Below are 19,444 nucleotides of genomic sequence, written 5' to 3' on the forward strand. Positions count from 1 at the left end.
ACTATGAGCCGAACAAAGATGGTGAAAGAAATGCCAAGAGAAGATTGTGGGGAAAAAATTAGACGGATCACCATACAGTATGTACTTATATCTATCGGTATCTATCTGTCTGTCTATGTCTGTGAGTATCTGTATCTATTTGTCTGTCTGTCTGTCTGTGTGTCTGTCTATGAAATTTAATAGGAAAGATTTTAATATCCGGCTGAAAATATAAAACGAAAGATTAGCAGCAACATTCAACTTTTATTTATTTATTTATTTTTCTTGCAGTGTGGTCTACTATACATTAAAGAACTTTGCTAAGCCAGCCGTATTTTTTGTTAAACCAGATTTTTATTCTCTTTTGTTAAACCAACCTAATTTCCTTTGCTAGTGTCTTTGTTCCTCTCTCGGTCTAGGGTCCCCTCGTGTAATTAATTTTTTTTTGTTTTTCGTCGTTGAACTACTTTTTAGCTGCCAACATCAAGGAGAGGAATGGTAGAGGATAGGGTGAGACAGGGTGTGGGTGAGGCAGGGTGGAGATGAGACGGTGAAGCCTGGTGTAGGTGTGGCAGGGTGTGGGGTGTGTGGCAGAGCAGGGTGTGAGTGAGGAAGGGTGTGGGTAAGGCAGGGTGGGGATGAGAGTGTGTGGGTGAAGCGGGGCGTGAGTGAGGCAGAGTGGGGTTGAGACAATGTGGTGAGGCAGGTCGTGGGTGAGGGAGGCAGGATGAAGGCTAGAATGAAACATTGAAGCCGATAATCTGTCTGAGAGATATCTAAGAAAATATTGGAGAGGAGGTACGGAGGAGGAGGGGAGAGAATGAGTAATGGGGTTGAGAGAGAGGGAGGGGAAGAAGGATGGAGAGTGTAAGAGAGGGAGAGAAGGAAGGGTTGGAGATAGATGAGGAGGAGGAGGAGGAGAGAGAGCATGAGAAATGTGGGTAGGAGAGAGGGAGGAGAGAAAGAGTGGAAAAAGTGAGAGAGGGAGAGAAGGAAGGGTTGGAAAGATAGGTAGATAGATAGATAAGTTGAGAGAGAGAGAGAGAGAGAGAGAGAGAGAGAGAGAGAGAGAGTCAAAAAGAAAACGAAGGCTAAATCTAATGAACAGTAGTAAATAAATTAACGGATCTTGAATATGGCGCTCTGTTATTTATTTATTTATTTTTTGAGAATCAGTCTTGCGGGCAATCTGGCCTTTGGTTCCTTCTTCCTTGCATAAAATAATATCAAACTCTCAACGATTTTAGAGTCGTTACTAGTGATACTACCCTTTGCCGTGTCATGGTTGGGAGAAGTCTTGTAAGAAATACATTCTATCTTCTAACCCTTACCGTCTTATTCAACTGAGTGAGTCATAGGAGCCCGAGTCTTAAGATATTCAGAGCTAAGGTCACTGTTTTGAAATATAAGGTCATTACTGTGCTCGTTTCTCACCTGGCCTAAAATGCATGGTATTTTTTTTTTTTTTTGTCTTCCCGTGTCCCTTTTTCTTTTGGGGGGGGATTTTTTTGTCTTCGTTTTTCCTTTTTCGTTTTTCCTTTTTTCTTTTTATCCAGATAGCTTTGATAACGGGATGAAGGTGAAAAAAGTGACAGCAGGGAGAGGGCGACGTGAAAAAGGTGACAGAGAAGACACGAGGGAGGAAGAAAAACTGGAGAGAGAGAGAGAGAGAGAGAGAGAGAGAGAGAGAGAGAGAGAGAGCAGTAAGGAATTAAAAAAAAAAGATCGAAGGAAAAAGTGAGGAGAGAGACGAAGTGAAAAAGGAACCGTACGAAATAAAATAAGAAAACGGAGGAAGGTAGATAACACACACACACACACACACACACACACACACACACACACACACACACACACACACACACACACACACACACAGGTGACCAATTCAGTGCCTCGTTTATCAGTCCCCAGGTGTGTCCAACTCGCTCAGGTATTTACTCATTATCCATCCTCGCACAGGTGTTGACTCAGGACGTAGGCTTCACTCGCGGCTCGGTTGACACTGTGTTCGCCTGGTGTGCCTGGGATGGGTCATAAATACGAGATGGAATGGGACACGGGATGGGAATGGGAAAGGATTGGGATGCTTATGAAAGGATTGGAATGCTTTTGAGCAGGATGCGTTTCTGTGTATTTGGTGTTAGGTGAGAGTTGGATAGATAGATAGATGGATTGATAGATAGATGAATAGATAGGTAGGTAAATAGATATATACTGTAGATAGATAGATAAGGAGATAGATGGGTCGTTTAATGAATGAATGGGTGGTTGGATGGATAGATGGATGAATGATTGAATGAATGACTGGGCGGATAGATGGATGGATAGATGAATGAATAAATGAATGGTTTGATGGATGGATGGATAGATGAATAGACATACAAATAGGCTGCTTAATAAATGGATAGATAGATATAATAGATAAACCGATACACAAGTCCAGAAATGCATATAAAGAACCGCAGATCAAGCAAGTCTTCTCTTTGGCACAGGTGGTGTTCAGAATCGAGTCTCCCTATACTGGAATCGAACCCGCGCCTGTCTGACCTACACCCGCACCAACAGCCTCTCTACCGCCACGGCCACGGGATGGAAGAAGCGTAATCCTACACGTTTATCATTAAAATTATTCACACTGGCGACATCGTTATAAAGGTGAGTGTCTTAAAAGAATGGTATCACACACACACACACACACACACACACACACACACACACACACACACACACACACACACACACACATTCTGTCTGTCTGTCTGTCTGTCTCTGTCTCTCTCTCTCTCTCTCTCTCTCTCTCTCTCTCTCTCTCTCTCATCAGCACCACATTACCTGTGGTACGGACATGAGGGACGGCGTCTAATGATATATGTATGAGAGGTAATTTGGCGAAGCGAAATTATATTATCCTGTCATACATACATTGCTCATAATTTACGAAACGATGACACACACACACACACACACACACACACACACACACACACACACACACACACACACACACACACACACACACACACACACACACACACGTTATTTTATACCGAAAAACCTCACTCATATGACTCCTCTCTGTTACACCCTCCTCCTACACACACACACACACACACACACACACACACACACACACACACACACACACACACACACACACACATACACACACACACACACACACACACACACACACACACACAAACAATCATTTCGTATATACAAACCAAGCAACTTGGCCATTGTTATATTAGTGTAATTACCAGACTCCTCGGTAGGCATGAAACTCAGGTGTGTGTGTGTGTGTGTGTACGTGTGTGTGTGTGTGTGTGTGTGTGTGTGTGTGTGTGTGTGTGTGTGTGTGTGTGTGTAGTGTACTTATATTCTCTATAGTGATTGTACAGTTGGTGTGTATAATATCTACACATATCAAATTATCTGTCAGTTGTTTTGTTTTGCACACCTGTGAAGCAAGGTTACCAATACGAGGTATATTGTCTGTATTTACCTGTCTATCCATCCATCTATCAGTTTATCTATCTATCTGTCTGTCTGTCTCCCTGTCTATATGTCTATCTATCTATCTAGCAAGGTAGCTATCTATCTGTGAAACGTAACATGCATAAAACACAACCTGTTGTGCCTCAGAGAAAACACTCCGCCTCATCAGACCTACACAGGTAATGGGCAAGGTCATCACAAAACCAGGTGATTAATTAAGTTCTGTGAATCGCCAGGTGAGACAGGGGGGAGGTTGCAGGTGTGAAGAGTATTATTATTTTGTTTGTTTTTTGTTATTTGTTGCGAAAAATACCGATAGTTAACTCGTTCGATTTTTATCTCTTTATTCCGATGATGAACGCGTTTCTTTTTTTTTTGGATGACTTGAAATGGTTTTGTTTACCTTAGACTTATCGAACTGAAGGGGTTAAGTGGAGGGGTTAGGTAGAGGGGTTAGATGGAGGGAATAGGTGAAAGGGATGAAGGGTTAGGTGGAGGGGTTAGATGGAGGGTTACGTGGAGGGAATAGGTGAAGGGTTTAGATGATGGTGGGGTTAGGTGGAGGGGTTACGTGGAGGGAATAGGTGAAGGGGTTAGGTGGAGAGGTTAAGAGGAGGGGTTAGATGGAGAGGTTAAGAGGAGGGGTTAGATGGAGAAGTTAAGTGGAGGGGTTAGATGATGGAGGGGTAAATAGAGGGGTGAGATGGGGGGGTTAGATGGAGGGGTTAGGTGGAGGGGTTAGATACAGCCTTCCATGACCCCATCACTTCCAGGCTGCTTTCCAGAATTTAGCAAAATCGTCTGTTACCAGCAAGAGTAATATTAAAAGTCCGTCCTCGATGTGAAGGGGTTAAATTAAGAGAGAAAAGCGAAGCCCAGCGATTTCTTTGACGATTGCCTCTGGAACGCTTCAAGATTTTTTGGATATTTAAGGTGCATTGAGGGTTTATGTATGTAGGAAAAGGTTAATGGAAGTGAAGGTTTTTTGCACTGAGACGCCGACTTGTCAAAAAATTTTAGGTTTGGGGATTGGCTATAAATATAGTTGTTTTTTAATCAAGTATTTTTATCTTTAATCATGCCGGGTAGATAAGGTTGTGTGTGTGTGTGTGTGTGTGTGTGTGTGTGTGTGTGTGTGTGTGTGTGTGTGTGTGTGTGTGTGTGAGAGAGAGAGAGAGAGAGAGGAGAGAGAGAGAGAGATTGTTACCCCTCTGTTCCATTTCCTGCCTCACACATCAGAAGGACGAAACACTACCAAATTAATCTACATGTAAATTGCTTTCTTTCTTTAACTTCATAAGTGGAATGGCCATTGAGAAACTTTTCCATTATAACCCACAAATTTATTACCCTGTCCCTTCTCCCCGCTTCGTTATGAGAGAGAGAGAGAGAGAGAGAGAGAGAGAGAGAGAGAGAGAGAGAATTAGTCATGTGAATTTAAAAAGATAAAAGATTGCAATACCAAATTTAGGTATGTATTACTCCTGTTGCAGGGAAGATGAGAGAGAGAGAGAGAGAGAGAGAGAGAGAGAGAGAGAGAGAGAGAGAGAGAGAGAGAGAGAGCACCATCACCTCATTTATTTTGCTATTTACGTAATGACACTTAAAATGTAACGAATGAGGTAAGTTTTCGTAAATGCGAAAGGTACTTAATCTTCCAGTAATTTTTTTTTTATTTTGTACGATAATTACTAGCCAGAGAAGATGCATTAGTGTGTGTGTGTGTGTGTGTGTGTGTGTGTGTGTGTGTGTGTATGTGTGTTAATGTACTGTGTTTTTTCAGTGCTTTCCAATTTATTATCATCATCATGCTACCCCAGTAACCAGTGTTCATGGGTGGGAGTTCTAGGATGTCACCACACACACACACACACACACACACACACACACACACACACACACACACACACACACACACACACACACACACACACACACACACACACACACTTCAACCAGTTCTCATACTACTAATAAAGAAAAAAATAAGATAATTCGCACGAGTAATTCCCTTCGCATCAAACACTTAGGAAAAAATCACTCGTGTTATCTCCAAACGATTTTATTCAAGGTAAGAAGTAGGTCATGTAGGGAAGGGGTTGATGAAGGCTTTATCCAACCCCCTCAAGCCCTCCTTAAGCTGAAGAAAACCGTCTTGAAGAAGGAAGAGTAATAGTACTGAGCACCTGTTACAATGAAAGTGAAATCATGTCAGGTAATTTTTTTTCCTTATTTAGTGATGTATTTTTTGTAGTATATATGTATTTTTTATTCCTGCTGTGTCCAGACGATTTAATTATACCTTTTTTTTTTTAACTCTAACTTGGCCAAAAATTACCGTTTGTCCCTATTGAATGCTGAGATATAACAGTAGATTAACATTAGAATAAGGTGCTAGTCACGAAGAAGTGCTGTGGAAAGGATTTAGAGCCGTAGTATTGCCTTTTTCTGCCACTGAGGCACGTAAAATTTAAGCTTCAAAAAGGGCGAAAGTTTAAGCCAGGTTAGCGTAAAAGGAGTATAGTACTCGTTTTTTTCTTTTTTCTCCTTCTGACTGGAGTGGGTAGATACAGCCTTCATTAACCTGCTAACCACTAATTACCTTTCTTAATATGAACAGCATAACTTAGTGGCGGCAAGAATGGAAATAGATACGGCGTCCTTGGTCTGAATGGGTTTACCTGCTTCTCGCAAACAGCCGGGCACAGGCAAACAAGCAGTGAGAAGCGAGGGAGTAAACTTGCTCTCTCAAACTCTCCTGGAAGAAAAAAGTTAGGCAAGAACAAAAGCGACACAGCTCCTGTGAATAATAACGAGATGCGCATGAGTCGGCGGTGTTGGGTTAGGTTAGGCCGGGTTAAGGCAGGGTAGAGTAGGGTAGGGTAGGGTGGGTTAGGTTAGGTTGGGTTGGGTTGGGTTAGGTTTGGATAGGTTAGGGTAGGTTGGAGTGGACTGAGTTAGGTCATGTTAGGTTTGATTAAGATAGGTTATGCGGTATGTTGGGTTAGGTTAGGTTAGGTTAAATTAACGTTAGGTTAGGGGGGTTTAAAGACGATATTGACTTGTCATGTCTCTTCCTGCCTTGTGTTTTATTCTTGCTGCTGCCAGACGCTTTATTTAGCTGAGAGTGAGTCATTGGAGCCAAGTAAAGGAAGATGGAGGTGTGAGGGTAATTAGGGACGATGAAGGGAAACGGAGAAAGGGATAAGGCGAGGCGAAGAAGAGGGATAGGGAAGGGAAGGAAGGGAAGGAGAAAGAGGATAAGGCGAGGCGGAGAAGAGGGATACGGAAGAAGAGGAAGGGGAGGAGGAAGAGGATAAGATGAGGTGGAGAAGAAGGATAGGGAAGGAGAGGAAGGGGAGGAGGAAGAGGATAGGATGATGTGGAGAAGAAGGATAGAGAAGGAGAGGAAGAGGAGGAGGAAGATATAAGGGAAGATACTATGTGATTATTTTAAGTGGATGCACCTTACCACACTCCACCACTGCCCACCACACACTCCCAAACTCACTCAGACTCTTCCATACTTCACCACACTCCACCACACCCATCATACACATCATCATTCTCGACCACACTTCACCATAGTCCACGCCACCCCGCCCCACCACCACATTCCACCACATCACACCACACCACATCTCTCCATACCCCACCCCACCCCACCCCACCCCACCCCACCCCACCACACCACACCACACCACACCACACCACACCACACCTTCTCACCTGTGCAAGCGCCCATCCAGACGTCAATGGCCTTCACGTATGACACCTGTGGGAGTCCCGCTTGGATTCCTGTGAACAAAAATAAGACAAGGTTAGGCTAATGTGTGGAAAGAATGTTGTGTTATGTTGTTATGCTATGTTATATTTTGTGATGTTTTATGTTTTATGTTGCTATGCTGGTGTTATCCTATTATGTTTTATGTTATGCTATGTTATGTTTTTTATGCTATGTTATGCTTTGTTAGGCTGTTATGTTTTGCAATTATTTTGTTTTGTTACTTATTGCACCTGACATAGATGCAGTTACACAAAGGCACAACTAGAAGAGGGGTAGCGGTGCTTGCGTGTCGAGGGTTCAGTTGGTTAGATTAGGTTAGGTTAGTTTACGTTAGGTTAGGGTTAGATTAGGTTAGGTTAGTTTACGTTAGGTTAGGATGGGTAAGGCAGTAGAAAGTGATAGGTGTGGTCAGGTTAGGATAGGATAGATTGATTAATTCCGGATTATAGAGCCCAGATGCAGTTGCCTTAGATTAAGTTGTATTCTAGACATTGCTCTATAGCCAAGACTAAGCCACATTGTATTGATAAAGAAATGTAGATTAATATAAGGCTTACAATGCGGCCTGTATATAGTTACAAAATATCAGAATAGATTGATAGCTTACCGATAAAATTAAAGGTGAATTAACCGATAAAATTAAAGGTGAATAATGAGCTTGATATTTAAGGTGGATATTGAACATTAGTACGCTGATGACCTCTCTATGCTAAGCTTCCCCCGACGAATTTATCATGCTTAGGAAAGAGTTCTGGATGGTAAACGTTAGAATCTCTCTTTCCATTAGAAGAATATTTCCGTAAAGTTGGGAAGTATTTACATTTCTTGTTTGTGCGGAAAGTTTGTGGTGAGTTGAAGCTGTTGTTGTTGTTGTTTGTGGTAGGGGCGTGTTGTGTGTGTGTGTGTGTGTGTGTGTGTGTGTGTGTGTGTGTGTGTGTGTGTGTGTGTTCTTGCCAGATCCTTCAGCCTTTAGTATGCAGTACAGATTTCTTCCCAAGACCTTAAAGATGCTGTCGTTTTTGTGATATATGCGAAACTGTTCCTCTCTCTCTCATCTTTACTCTTGCCCTGACCCTATCTCCCACCCTCTTTCCCTCACCCTCTCCCTCACCCTCACCCTCACCCTTACCCACACCCTCTCCCTCTCCCTCACCCTTACCCACACCCTCTCCCTGTCGCTCCCTCTCTTTCCCTCCCCATACCACATCCCCCAGATTGCCTCTCCCTTCTCACACTCTCTCCCTTTCCCTCCCTCCCTCCCTCTCCCTCCAAACCACATCCCCCAGATTGCCTCTCACGTTCTCCACACAGACACCTCTCCACTGACATCTTTTCCACTATTTTTTATTCCTGTTTTTATTTTTCTTCCTTGTCTTCCGCGACGTCAGTATTTTCTCCTTGCCCTGCCTTGTCCTTCACGAGATGAGGTCTTCTGGTACGTAAAACCAGGTGTTGTGTTACGAGGGTTTTGGTTTTTGTGGGAGAGGTGAAGAGAGGGCCCTGAGGTAGAGAGATTGAGTGTTAAAGGGATCGTTGGATGGATAGGTAGATAGATGTATGAATAGGTAGGTAGATGAATGTAGATAGATAGTGTTTTGTGGGGATTTGGTTTTTTGCGGGAGTGGTGAGTGAGAGGGCTCTTAGATAGATGGATAGATAAATAGATAGATACTGTTTTGCGGGGTTTTGTTTTTTGCGGGAGAGGTGAAAGGGAAAGGGCTTTGAAATTTATGTATACACACACACACACACACACACACACACACACACACACACACAGATAACCGTAATAGAGAAAAAGAGAGAGAGAAAGGGGGAGGGAGTTGTTGTGGACTGAGAAACAGAATTTAAGAATTTTGTAATGAAACTAATGAGACTGAGAGAGCATTAAAAAAAAGGAGGAAGGGAGAGTAAAGGATGAGAGAGGAAGGGAGGGAGGGAGGAAGGAAGCAAGAGGGAACAAAGGAGGAAAGAGGGAGGAAAGGAAATTTTATGGGGAGAGGAAGAGAGCGAAGAGATAAGAAAAGAGGAAGTAAAAGAAAGATGAAGAGAGAAAGAAAGAAGAGGACTAAGGGAGAGAGAGAGAGAGAGGGAAGAGGAAGAGAGGAGTAAGGGAAGGGAAAGGAATGGGAGAGAAGAGAGTAAGGAAGAAACAAGAGGAATTGAGAGAAGGATGTGTGTGAAAGGAGAGGAGAATGGAAAGAAGAGAAGGGAGGAAGGGAGAGAAGAGAGGAAGGAGAAAGAGAAAAGGCTTGGAGGGGGACCGGAGGGAAGAAATAGGAGGAGCGAGAGATAGGGCAGATGGAGGTAAAATTTATGGTTGGAGAGAGAGAGAGAGAGAGAGAGAGAGAGAGAGAGAGAGAGAGAGAGAGAGAGAGAGAGAGAGTAAGTATATTCTTGTCAAAACATACTTCACTCAGTATACCCATCGTTTGGCATAATCACCAGCTGTCATATCCATCCACCTGTTTACCTCCGTGAAAAACCAGCTGTCACCATACCCCTAAGATGGCATAAACTGTCACTGCCATAAACTGCCGTCACTGTTAGCCTTTATAAACATCAACAGGCTTAAACATCGCACATAAACATCAAGAGGCATAGTCCCTTAATTGTTACATCTACTTTCATATCAGTTAAATTTATACCTAGGGAAACGTGTGCTAATCGCCATCCTATGAGCACCCTTTTTCTCATATACGATTTTTTTGAAGTTACATCTACTTTCATATCAATTCAATTTATACCTGGGGAACCGTGTGCTAATCGCCATCCTATAAGCACCTTTTTTTTTTTTCATATATGATTTTTTTGAAAGACTAAAAAAAATTGGTGAAATGCAATATGGCCGCCCCCCTCCCCCTCAAAAAATAAAATCCTCCATTATTAAGGAACAGCATCGCCTTTGGGTAGTCAGGCCATGGGACCGTGTGGAAGGATTCTGTTTGATTGGTTCTGTGGCTGCTGTGAAACTGAAATGGGTTGGTTGGACGGAGAAGAGTGGGCGAGATGGAATGGATTGATAGTGGATGGGGGGGAAGGACGAGCATACCTTGTGTTGTTGGTTGAGGCAAGGCGTTGATGGTGAGGGATGGGGGTAGGAAGGGTGGGGTTGGCCGGAAGGGAGTGAATGGGATGGACGGGGAAGAGTGGGTGGGATGGGCGGGGAAAAGTGGGCGGAGAGAAGTGGGTGGGATGGGTAGAGAAGAGTGCGTGGGAGGAGTGGAGTGGGTGGGATGGGCGGAGAAAAAGTGGATGGGAGGAGAGGAGTGGGTGGGATGGGCGGGAAAGAGTGGGCGGAGAGGAGTGAGTGGGATGGGCGGGGAAGAGTGGGTGGGAGGAGAAGAGTGGGTGGGGGTGGTGGAGCAAGAGAGAGAGAAAATGATGAGGCAAAGATAAGATAGCCTGTTGTATTGTATTTTTTTTTAATGGTATGGGCGTGGTGAGGGTTTAAAAACATATTCAAGGAGAAAAATTAAGAAGCACAGGAAGAGGAACAGCATGAAGGAAGTAAGCACGCGCCACTCCCATGTACCTTGCACCTAGCGACGCGGGTGGCGAAAGGGAAGGAGTAAGCGCGCACCACTCCCATACACCGTGCACCTGTCGACGCAGGTAGTAAAGGGAAAATAAAGGAAATGAAGGCTATCGAAGTGCTACCCCTCCCCCCACCACAGCACAACAACCCGTGTGTCGTGTGTTAATGGCCACGGCGATGTATGATGTGTGTGTGTGTGTGTGTGTGTGTGTGTGTGAGAGAGAGAGAGAGAGAGAGAGAGAGAGGGAGAGAGAGTATATGATGTTAGTTTCTTTTAACTTTTTTCATCTCTCTTTCATCTTCTTGCCTCCCATCTTTCCACTTTCTTTTCTTCAGCCTTCCCTCGTCCCCTCTCCTCTCCTTTCTACCTCCCTATCGTTTGACCCTCTCTCTCTCTCTCTCTCTCTCTCTCTCACCTCAACATCTGATCCTGAAAAACATTCCAACATTTACATAAGTGAGAATTTATCTGAATATCGAGCACTTTCTCTCTCTCTCTCTCTCTCTCTCTCTCTCTCTCTCTCTCTCTCGCCTGGTCTTTGTCTGTCTGTCTCTGTCTGTCTGTCTTCATCTTTTCTGTCTCTTTGCCTATCTATGTATTATCTGTGTTCTCTCTCTCTCTCTCTCTCTCTCTCCTTCTCCTGGTCTCTGTCTGTCTATATCTTTTCTATCTGCTTATTTATTATCTGTGTCTGTCAGTCTGTCTCTGTATGTTTATATATTTATGAATGTATGTACGAATGTATGTGTGTATTGTGTATGCATGTATATTTTTCCCTGTTCACTCCCTTTCCCTTCACTCCCTTCTTCATATTTACTACTTAATATTTCTCTATTTTTTCTCTCTTTTCCCTCCCTCCCTCTCTCCCTCCCTTTTATTCCTCCACATTTTAGATTTTCCCTCAGCTTCCCCTCACTCTCTTTACCTCTCCTAAATCGTTTATCTTCCCCCAACTCCTTCCCTCCCTTCCTCCGTTCACGTCTTCCACATTTTAAATTCTCTTTCAGTTTCCCTCCCCTCCTACACGTCCTTCACCTCTCCTTAATTTTAATCCTCCCTCCCTCTCTCCCTCCCTACCTTCTTTCCTTCCTTCCTTCCTTCCTTCCCTCCCTCCCTCCCTCCCTCCCTACCTTCTTTCCTTCCTTCCTTCCTTCCATCCCTCCCTCCCTCCCTCCCTCCCTCCCTCCCTCTGTTCACGTCCTCCGCATTTTAAATTCTGTCTGTTTCCCTCTCCCTCTCCTTCACTCTCTTCCTTCACCTCTCCTAAATCTTTAATCCTCCTCCAACCCTCCTCCTACCCTCTCTCTCCTTCCCTCCTCTTCTTCCATCCCTTCCTCCCTCTTTCCTTCCTTCCCTCCATGTGAACGCGGTCAGTCCCTTGGAGAGAAAGCTTAATCTTTTTCGTATCATGTCCTCCATTTTACGTGATTAACAAGAGGAAATGGAATTAAGATTAAGATTAAGAAATAGAATAAAGACTGAGATTAGGAAGTAGAATAAAGATTAAGATTTGGAAATAAAGTAAAGATTTATAGAATGAAGATTAAGATTAGGAAAGAAAAAAAAATGAAGAACTTGGATAAGATTAAGAAATAGGATAAAACTTAAGAACAGGAAATGGAATAAAGACTAAGGCTAAGAAATAAAGTAAAGATTAAGAATGGGCAAAGATTAAGGTTAGGAAAGTGGATAAAGGTTAATGAACAGACACAGCAGAGAAGGCAAAGTGGATGCAGCAGTTTAGAAGAAAGATAAGGTCAGTTTAGAAGAAAGACAGGGTCAGTTTAGAAGAAAGATAAGGTCAGTTTAGAAGAAAGATAAGGTCAGTTTAGAAGAAAGACAAGGTCAGTTTAGAAGAAAGATAAGGTCAGTATAGAAGAAAAGTAAGGTCAGTTTAGAAGAAAGGTAAGGTCAGTTAGAAGAAAGATAAGGTCAGTTTAGAAGAAAGTTAAGGTCAGTTAGAAGAAAGATAAGGTCAGTTAGCTAAGGTCAGTTTAGAAGAAAGATAAGGTCAGTTAGAAGAAAGATAACGATAAAGGGGATAGAAATCTGCGCTTCCCTTTATATAAATGTGGTAAAAAAGAAAAGATGAATTGTGAGTGGAAATGAACGAAAAGCGGATTGGACAGTTTTGTAAAGAGCTATATTTGTAAGAGGCGTAAAATCTGATGTTTGAAATTGTAGTGGACAGGAAAGAGTGAATACTACAATGATACTTAAGAGAGATTGTGTTGAAGTGTATAATATACGATAGTGTGGTAAAATGTATAATGTATGATAGTGTATTAAAGTGAATAATGTATTGATGGTGTATTAGAATGTGATAGTGTATTAAAATGTATGATAGTTTATTAATCTGAGTGATGTACGATAGTGTATTAAATTGTATGATAGTGTATTACAATGAATAATGTATGATAGTGTATTAAAATGTAAATGTGTGATAGTGTATTAAAATGAATAATGTATGATAATGTGTTAAAGTGAACAGGGAATGATAATCATCATCATCATCATCATCATTCAATCCTACGTTGCCCCATGAGGAGCGTAAGAGCTCGGGGCAAGGCAAGTTGGTTCTGACATTTAAGATGGGAGTGACCAGCCTCACTCATCCCTGAGTGGCATTACTTGAGCAATAAACCCCAGCCGCCCCTTGGATGTAAACCTTCACCGGCTCAATCCGATTGGAGCTCCGTAATTACCCACTAAACAACCAGGCGCCAAAATTTGGTTATATGGTTACCACCCAGCGTAGTAAATGGTTTCCTGGTGTAAAGGAAACCATTTGGCATTTCACTCAGTGTAGAGTCACCTACAGGCAGAAGGAAGAGGAAAGACAGAAGAGGGAGTGTAAAGTCACCCGTAGGCAGAAGGACGAGGAATGAATGAAGGAAAGAAAGACAGAAGAGGATGGAAGGAAAGAAGGATGGAGGAGAGGAAAGGGCAGACACCCGAGAGCAGCACTACATCGAGTGAGTTGGTGGTGAGCGCCCCCACCTACCACTATGAATGATAGTAAAATGTATAGTATATGATAGTGTATTAAAATGAGTAATGTATGATAGTGTATTAAAGTGAAAAATGTATGATGGTGTATTAAAATGTATGATAGTGCGTTGAAATGTATGATAGTGTGTTATAATGAATACTGTATGATAGTGTACTAAAGTGAATAATGTATGATGGTGTATTAAAATGTAGAATAGTGTATTAAAATGTATGATAGTGTATTAAAATGAATAATGTATGATAGTGTATTAAAATATATAATGTATGATAGTGTATTAAAATGTATAATATATGGTAGTGCATTAAAGAGAATGATGTATGATAGTGTATTAAAGTGAATAATGTATGATAGTACATTAAAATGAATAATGTATGATAGTGTATTAAAATGTATATTGTATAATAGTGTATTAAAATGAATAATGTATGATAGTGTATTAAAATGTGTAATGTATGATAGTGTATTAAAACGAATAATGTATGCTACTGTTAATGTATTGATTTTATGAGCAGAAGAAAATGAGAAAGAGAACAGAGATGTAATGTTAGAATGAAAATAATAATGTTAATTGTGTTTATGAGCAGAAGTGAACAGGGGAAAATAAAAACTAAGGAGAGATATGATAATAAAAATGAATTTAATCTGATTCTACGACGTTATATTTGTGAGTGAAAGTATACAGAAGGGAGGCGGTAATTTATGAGATATACTGATAAGAAATGATAAAGACCAGTAGTGCAAGTTTTTTTTGTGAGTAGGAGTGAACAGAGGAAAACAGAGACGGTAACTAAGAAGAGATAATAGTAAAAATGAATAAAATCAATAAGTACAGGTGAACAGAAAGGAGGGTGGATGGGACAGTAATAGACGGTGATGAGACGGTAATAAGACGGTAATTTAGAAGGCAGTAGTAAAAATGAACTTAATCTGAAATGGCAGCGTTGTATATGTGAGCAGTGATGAATAGACAGCAGAGTGGCGAGGGCAGTTAAGAAGAGATATAGTAATAAAAATGAATAACATGAGTACAGGTGAACAGACAGCAAAGTGGGGAGGACAATAAAGAAGGCACTTAATGGTAAAAATAAGTTATAACAGGTACTAGAAGGCTTTATTTGTGAGTAGAGAGGGATTAGTTTTCTCTGCGTTCATCTGCCTCGTAAACCCCGTCCACCATTAGCGCCGTCCACTGCAGAGTTCACGGCGATATATGGAGAGATGTAGAGGTAATTTTCGCGGTTGTTTTTACGGGGGGATGGTGTCTTTAAGATCTTAATTGCTTCCTACCACTGCGTCATAGTAATTTCTCTGTTTCGTTACTCGTCTTCTTTGTAATTTCACAGCTTCTTAACCCTTTCATAGTAAATTTACTGCATCTTTGCTGTGCGTCTTAATACTTTCACTGTTTTTATACACTTTTCACTTTAAGTAGGCGTAAAAGTGTCACCTCCAAATCTTGAAAGCTGAGCTATAGCGAGAGTTTAATGCTAAGAGCGGTGCTAGACACGAAGAAGTGCTAAGGAAACGATACATTGCCGTAGTAATGTAATGTGAGGTATAGCAAGTGATTAATACTAGAAAGTAGTGCTAGTCATGAAGAAAAGTGTGTGTGTGTGTGTGTAATTCATCGGGTCGGTCAGGATCACTTGATGGTCGTGATCGTCAGCTTTTACCCTCCCGGAAGGGAGCTGAGAGCTCATATAGTCCGATCTAAGGGCAAGGCTGTGACCTTCACACACGCACACACCCGTCCCCTTGCTCGAGGGGGACAGTAACCACCCACTTCGTCAGTGAACCTTTTTCTTAACCTGAGCGAGGCGCGAACTCTCGTCCACCATTTGGCAAGCGAGAGCGTTACCACTGCACCAGCGAGCGGTGTGTGTGTGTGTGTGTGTGTGTGTGTGTGTGTGTGTGTGTGTGTGTGTGTGTGTGTGTGTGTGTGTGTGTTGTTCCTTTTGTTGATATTAAAAACTTTCACCCTGCAGCCAACAAACTCGCGAGAATTAGCACGCGCTTTGCTGTTTGCTTTCTTCTGTGTTCATTTGTAACACACACACACACACACACACACACACACACACACACACACACACACACACACACACACACACACACACATTTTCATTGCCCGACTCCGAATAAGTGAAATCTGGGTAGCAACGACCGTAGAGTTTCATGGCTTTAATATCACGGTAGCCTAAGCCCGCTTAATTTGGAGCTCAAGAGAGACGACAGTGATTTTGGCGCACTGTTTTGGGGGTAACTGCGATATAACTTTTTTTTTTTTTTTAATGTTTTCTTGTATAGGTGTAACATCTATATAAAAGATGTGAGGGTGGGAAGAGTGGAAACTATGTGAACTATATGTAAAGGGGTTGAAGGAAGATGATGTCGAGAGAGAGAGAGAGAGAAGGAAGAAGAACGAAACAGGAAGATCAGTCGTCTAGAAATAGGAAATAAGAAGAGACATCGTAAAGATAGGGGGTGAAGAAGGAAGACAAAATCAAGAAGGAAGGAAATGAAACTGGAAAAGTACAGCTATATATGTGTAGCCTATCTGTCTACCTTCTTTCCCTCTTGGTTTCTTTCCTTCTTTCTTTCCGTCCATCCTTCCTACCTTCCTTCCCCATTATATTTTTCTCCTTCCGTCACTTATTCTTTTTTCCTTCCTTCCTTCACTTATTTTCCTCCTCATTCCCTCACTTCTTCCTTCTTTTCTTCCACTCCTCTCCTCACCTCTCCTCACCTCTCTCCTCTCCTCTCCTCTCCTCTCCCCTCTTTCTCCCTCCCTGCCTCCTTCGGTCCGTCCTTGGTCCATCCCTTGAGGTCACGGTCGCCATCGATTAAGATGGAAACTCTTGAAGCTGTAATGAAGGTGTCAGGCAGAGGGAGGGAAGGAGGGAGGAGTGAAATGAATGAAAGAAGGAGAGATGAAGTGAAAGAGGAGAAGGAAAGTAAGGAAGAAGGAAGGAAGCAAACAAGAAAAGCAGGAAGAAAGGGGGGGAGTGAAAGGAAGAAAGGAAGGGAGGACGGATGAGTGAAATGAATGAAAGAAAGGAGAAAGGAAGGAAGGAAGGGAGGACGGATGAGTGAAATGAATGAAAGAAGGGAGAAAGGAAGGAAGGAAGGGAGGACGGATGAGTGAAATGAATGAAAGAAGGGAGAAAGAATGGATGGAGCGAAGGAAGGAAGGAAGGAAGGCAGGCACGAAGAAAGGAGTGAGTGAGAGAGGAGGAGGGAAGAGTGAAGGCAGAAAGAAAGGAGTGAAAGTGGGGGAGGAGGGGTGGAAGACAGGCAGGAAGAAAGGAGCGCGTGAAAGAGAAGGAGGAAGGAAGGAAAGAGGGAATGAAAGAGGAGGAAGGAAGGAAGGAAGGCAGGCAGGAAGAAAGGAGTGAGTGAGAGAGAGAAGGAGGGAAGGAAGGGTGAAAAAAAAGGAGTGGATGAAAGTGTGTGCAGCGAGAAGGAAGGAAAGAAGGAAGTCGGCCCATGCAACATCAGAATATTAATCTCTTTTCCTATTAAATTTCTTGCAGGTGCACCAGACATAATATTTTCTCCCTTGTATCTCCCCACAAGGAACATCGTCTCCCATTCCTCCTCTTCAAGTCTCCCATTCTTCCTCCTCCGGTCTTCCATTCTCCTATTCTTTCTCTACCTTTTCTTTCCCTCATACCAGGCTCACTTCCTTTTGTTTCTCTTATTTCTCCATACGCATCTTAAGGCATCAAATTTCCTTCTAATTCTTCTTCCTCTCACGCCACTCCCTTCCCCCCAGGCCTCCTCCTCCCTCTGATTTTTTTTAGCGTATTTGTTTATTTATTTATTTATTTCTTCACTGTGTTTAACCCGTTCAGTCCGAGGATGGCATTTACTTTCGTTGCTACTAGACTATTGTTTAGGTTCAAAGGGCGTGATAGTGGTGAAGGGATTAATGAAGACTGCGTAACTCTTCTATTGGTAGTACTGAAGAGAGAGAGAGAGAGAGAGAGAGAGAGAGAGAGAGAGAGGAGGGGGGACTAAAAAAAATTGCTGAATTGAATATAATGGTTTGGGAATAAAGGAAAAAGGAAATGAAAAAGTCGTCAGTCTATCGCAGAGGTTAACGACGAAAAACAAAACAAAACAATGAATATGCAAGACCATTACCTGCCACCCTCCCAAAACACACACACACACACACACACACACACAAAATAAAAAAATAGGCCCTGCGCATTTCATTACCTGAGTGGAAAGGTAAAATTAGGGATAAAATACAGGTGTGAGTTGGCTGGAAATTTTCGGTGCATTTACCTGGAATGTGGTGCTGATTTGTGGAGTACGGTACTCTCTCTCTCTCTCTCTCTCTCTCTCTCTGCATTTAACTGGAATTTTTTGAAATTAGGCTGAGAGCTTACTTTCTCTCTCTCTCTCTCTCTCTGGAATGTGGTAAAATTAAGCAGAGTTTATGCGCTCTCTCTCTCTCTCTCTCTCTCTCTCTCTCTCTCTCTCTCTCTCTCGGTGCATTTAACTGGCATGTGGTAAAAGTAAGCTGAGTTTTTGGTCTCTCTCTCTCTCTCTCTCTCTCTCTCTCTCTCTCTCTCTCTCTCTCTCTCTCTCTCTCTCTCTCTCTCTCTCTCTCTCTCTCTCTCTCTCTCTCTCTCTCTCTCTCTCTCTCTCTCTGTCCAATATCGGCAGGGTCTATTAATTTTATCAAGGTAATTCAGATAAGGTTTAAGAATTTATATTTGGGTGAAAGTCTGGGGTAAATTTGGGTGAGATTTTAATTGTACACACACACACACACACACACACACACACACACACACACACACACACACACACACACACACACACACACACACACACACACACACACACACACACACACACACACACACACACACACACACACACACACACATTATCTATTTGTCCATGTTCATCCATTTGGGGAGGCGGTGGCTGAATCGGTAGAGAGGCGGCCTGTAGTCCTAATGGACCCAGGATCGAATCCCGGCTGGGGCAGGGAACAGTTTAAGGATTTGAATTTCTTAAAAGCAGACATTACTGATCTACCAGACGACCCGCCGACATGTAAAATTCCCCCCCCTAATACCAATATCAGTTCTGTATGGGACGGCCCTAGCATGTGTTCAGTTAGAATGGTAGGTGTTAGCGCCGAAGTGGTGACATGTGGAGGAGTCGACGAGGACTACTAGGCTATGGGATTGGCCGTGAAGCCTTTGCCTAGAGTCGAACACATTAAAAAAATATATGTATATACACTCATTTCACTTTAACTTGACCAGAAATTACCATCACTCCATCTCGAAAGCTTTGTTGTATCAGTAAGCCCTAAAACAAGATGCTAGTCACGAAGTGCCGTGGAAAGGATATAAACCGGTGGCATTTTCTCCCAGGTGTGAATCAATAACTCTGCAGTCACTCACATTCTCTCATTTTCTCTCATTCTCTCTAAAACCCACCTCGCTTATTGCCCATCCCTGTCTTTCGCCTGTCTCTCATCCTTCTCTCTTTTTCATCACGCTTGCCACTCACATTCAGCTTCCATTTGTTTGCCTGTCTGTCCACACCACCACTACCACCACCACCACCACTACCACCACCACCACCGCAACCGCC

The 19,444-nt window shown here is 42.6% G+C and overlaps 1 protein-coding gene across 1 annotated transcript in view; it reads right to left on the minus strand.

The window, feature by feature from the left end:
* Window positions 1-19,444, minus strand: part of LOC145417581 (glycine receptor subunit beta-type 4-like) — a 311,160-nt gene that overhangs the window by 12,106 nt on the left and 279,610 nt on the right. The window contains exon 8 of the mRNA XM_080286285.1: window positions 7,210-7,278. Coding sequence (XP_080142411.1) covers window positions 7,210-7,278 — 69 coding nt within the window. The remainder of the gene's footprint in view (window positions 1-7,209; window positions 7,279-19,444) is intronic.

Source organism: Coenobita brevimanus, chromosome 110 (genome assembly GCF_032717465.1).
Source record: "Coenobita brevimanus isolate Jiangsu-jjx chromosome 110, ASM3271746v2, whole genome shotgun sequence".
Taxonomy (NCBI): domain Eukaryota; kingdom Metazoa; phylum Arthropoda; class Malacostraca; order Decapoda; family Coenobitidae; genus Coenobita; species Coenobita brevimanus.